At 50.3% G+C, this 2,635-nt stretch overlaps 1 protein-coding gene across 1 annotated transcript; it reads left to right on the forward strand.

Annotated features, from left to right (window-relative positions):
• Positions 1-1,232: 1,232 nt before the first annotated feature.
• On the forward strand, positions 1,233-2,024 carry LOC149239830 (uncharacterized). The gene has a single exon (XM_089369982.1). The coding sequence runs from the start codon at positions 1,233-1,235 to the stop codon at positions 2,022-2,024; it is 792 nt and encodes a 263-aa protein (XP_089226108.1).
• Positions 2,025-2,635: the final 611 nt, after the last annotated feature.

The raw sequence follows: 2,635 nt of genomic DNA on the forward strand, positions 1-2,635 counted from the left end.
GATAGGGTTCTGGTGGGTCGCATCAGAGGACGAAATTACTCGGCTGCACGATTAAAGGCTTGGGCTACAGAAGTTTGGGGACAACACTTGGTCGACATACCCTTCGTGCAAACCTTTGTGAGGGGATGGTTTGCATTGCGCTTCGCTCGTGCCGATCACACAAATTGGGTACTTTCCTCTTTCTGGCACTTTGAACATTCTCTGGTACTTCTGAAACGCTGGACTCCCATGTTCGATCCGGCCACGGAACAGATCAGAATCGGCCCTGTTTGGATCAGACTCCCGGGTCTTCCCCTGCAATTTTGGTCCGAAGATATCTTTCGCAGAATTGGCAATGCAATTGGGGTCTACATGGATTATGATAAATCATATCTTCACACTGGCATGATGGCATATGCGCGGCTTCTCATCAATCTGGATACCAGGGGGGGTCTACAAGAATATATCACTATCCAGTGGAGGGACTTCTCCAGGAAACAGATCATAGACTATGAAGGGATCCCTTACAGATGCCGCCGTTGTCATAAGGTTGGTCACCTCTATCGGGACTGCCCACTTCTGAGAAAAGGGCCGACACCAGCACAGGATGCGACACAGGATCGACCCTTCTCACCTCCTGGTCAACCTCAGACTGCGGTGCCCGCGGGGACTCCAGTACAAGCTGAAGCTGATCCTCCCTTACCGACTGCATCACTGGCGGAAGCTCCCACCCGTGCATCGCCTGCTCCCGTCCCAGATGTCTCTGATCCGGCGGGCGACGATACACCGGGTATGTCAGCTGTCTCCACTTCTAATTTACTCTCTTCTTTGCATGATCTGGCTGCATCTGTCTCTATGCATCGGGTTGTACCCTCTTCTCCCCCCGCATCGGTACCTTCCTTCCCCTCCCCCCGAGTGCCCTTTCCTTCCTCCTCTCTCAATTGTCCCATCCCCTCCCCCTCTCTCTGTGAACCGCCTTGTCCTCCATCTCTCCCCCCGCTGGCGACCGATCAGCTACCAGAGCCCATTTCCCCGGCACCCCCTCGGTACTCTCTCCGCCCCCGGACTAGAGGGATTGGTTCTGGCGCTATTGGGTTGGTTCTCGACCCACCGCCTTCTCTCCAGAAGCTCTCGCGAGGACGACCATCCCTTCTTTCAAAAGCCAGACATGCGGCTGATGCCGAAGTCGCACTTGGTCGACAACAGACCATCTTCAGGGCCCTTAGAGAAAAAAGCCCTGCCACACATCCGACATGAAGATCATATCCTTCAATTGCAGGGGGTTTGCTAGTACACCCAAAAAACTAGCCCTTCGGAGACTTCTCTCCCTCTCTCTATTGGACATCATCTTTCTGCAAGAAACGCTTTGTAATGCAGACTCCCTTATATCATCCCTCGAGGCCTGGTTACCTAACTGGACCTTCCACGCTATAGATGCATCAGGGAGATCCGGGGGTCTGGCAATTGGTATCAATAACAGAGCGTTGAGAATTATAAACACATGGGGTGGCAGAGGATTCATTGGCATCGATGCCTATGTTCAGTCTATGGAAACTATCCTTAGGCTCATCAATGTATATGGCCCATACTCTGACAGAGAGGCCTACTGGCATTCTCTCTTGTCCTCTTCTCTCTTTCAACAGGATAATATCATCCTGGGAGGGGATTTGAACTTCACATTGGGCTTCTGCGAATCATGGGGGCATGTTGCCAGGACTGACCCTTTCTCAGATACCGTATCCACCCTGCTGGAGGAACACCACTGGATCGACACCCCCATGACTAAACTGCAACACACATGGTCAAACAACAGGAGTGGTGATCAGAGTCTGGCCAGGAGGCTTGATAGATTTCTTATTAAAGAACCCCTCCACAACAGGATTGCTCGTATAAGGCAATGGGTGGGATCTGGGGGCATATCCGACCACAGACCTATTTATCTCGAATTCTCTGATATTCATAATAAAGTAAAAAGCCCCTTCAAATTTAACTCCTCCTGGTTAAAAGACCCATCCTATATTCAGATGGTCACAGAGTACTGGTAGAGCCGCCCCATAGAAGAGGAGGAACATTTCATTGAGGGCTTCATCAGGAAATTATCGGAGCTTAAAAGGATCTCTAAGGCCTAGGCACACCAAAAGAGACTCCGTGATGATCAATCTTTGCGGGAGGCTGAGGACTTCATTGCTGCTCATGAAGAGGAGGATGGTGGTATCTTTCCCACTCAGGAAAGGAAAGACCTTTACATGTCTCATATTGTAAAGAGATCCCAGATCCTGAAGGACAGGGAGGAAAGCTGGAGACTTCGCAGCCGAGCCATTTGGCTCGCTGAAGGGGATGACAACACTCGTTTCTATCATAGATTCGCCAATGGGAGAAAGGCTATCAATACCATTTGGGAACTAAAAGACGAACAGGATCATGTGGTCACTACACAGAGGCATCTATCTAAGCTCGCATCAGACCACTTCAGAAGCATCTATAAAGCCCCCCGCGAATCTAACATTCTTGAAATCATGAGAGTGGCTGAGCATTTCCCCAGATTCGTTGATCCAGAGGAACATGATGATCTCACTAAGGAGGTGACTTTGGCAGAGCTGGAAGCAACTATCAAATGGTTCAAAAAGGATAAAAGTCCAGGACCTGATGGCTGGAC

This window comes from Pinus tabuliformis, chromosome 8 (assembly GCF_031772625.1).
Source record: "Pinus tabuliformis cultivar Carrire ecotype Pingquan chromosome 8, CPIR1, whole genome shotgun sequence".
NCBI lineage: Eukaryota > Viridiplantae > Streptophyta > Pinopsida > Pinales > Pinaceae > Pinus > Pinus tabuliformis.

Coding starts and splice junctions, on each gene's coding strand:
- LOC149239830 (XM_089369982.1), top strand. CDS start 1,233: ATGAAGATCATATCCTTCAATTGCAGGGGGTTTGCTAGTACACCCAAA.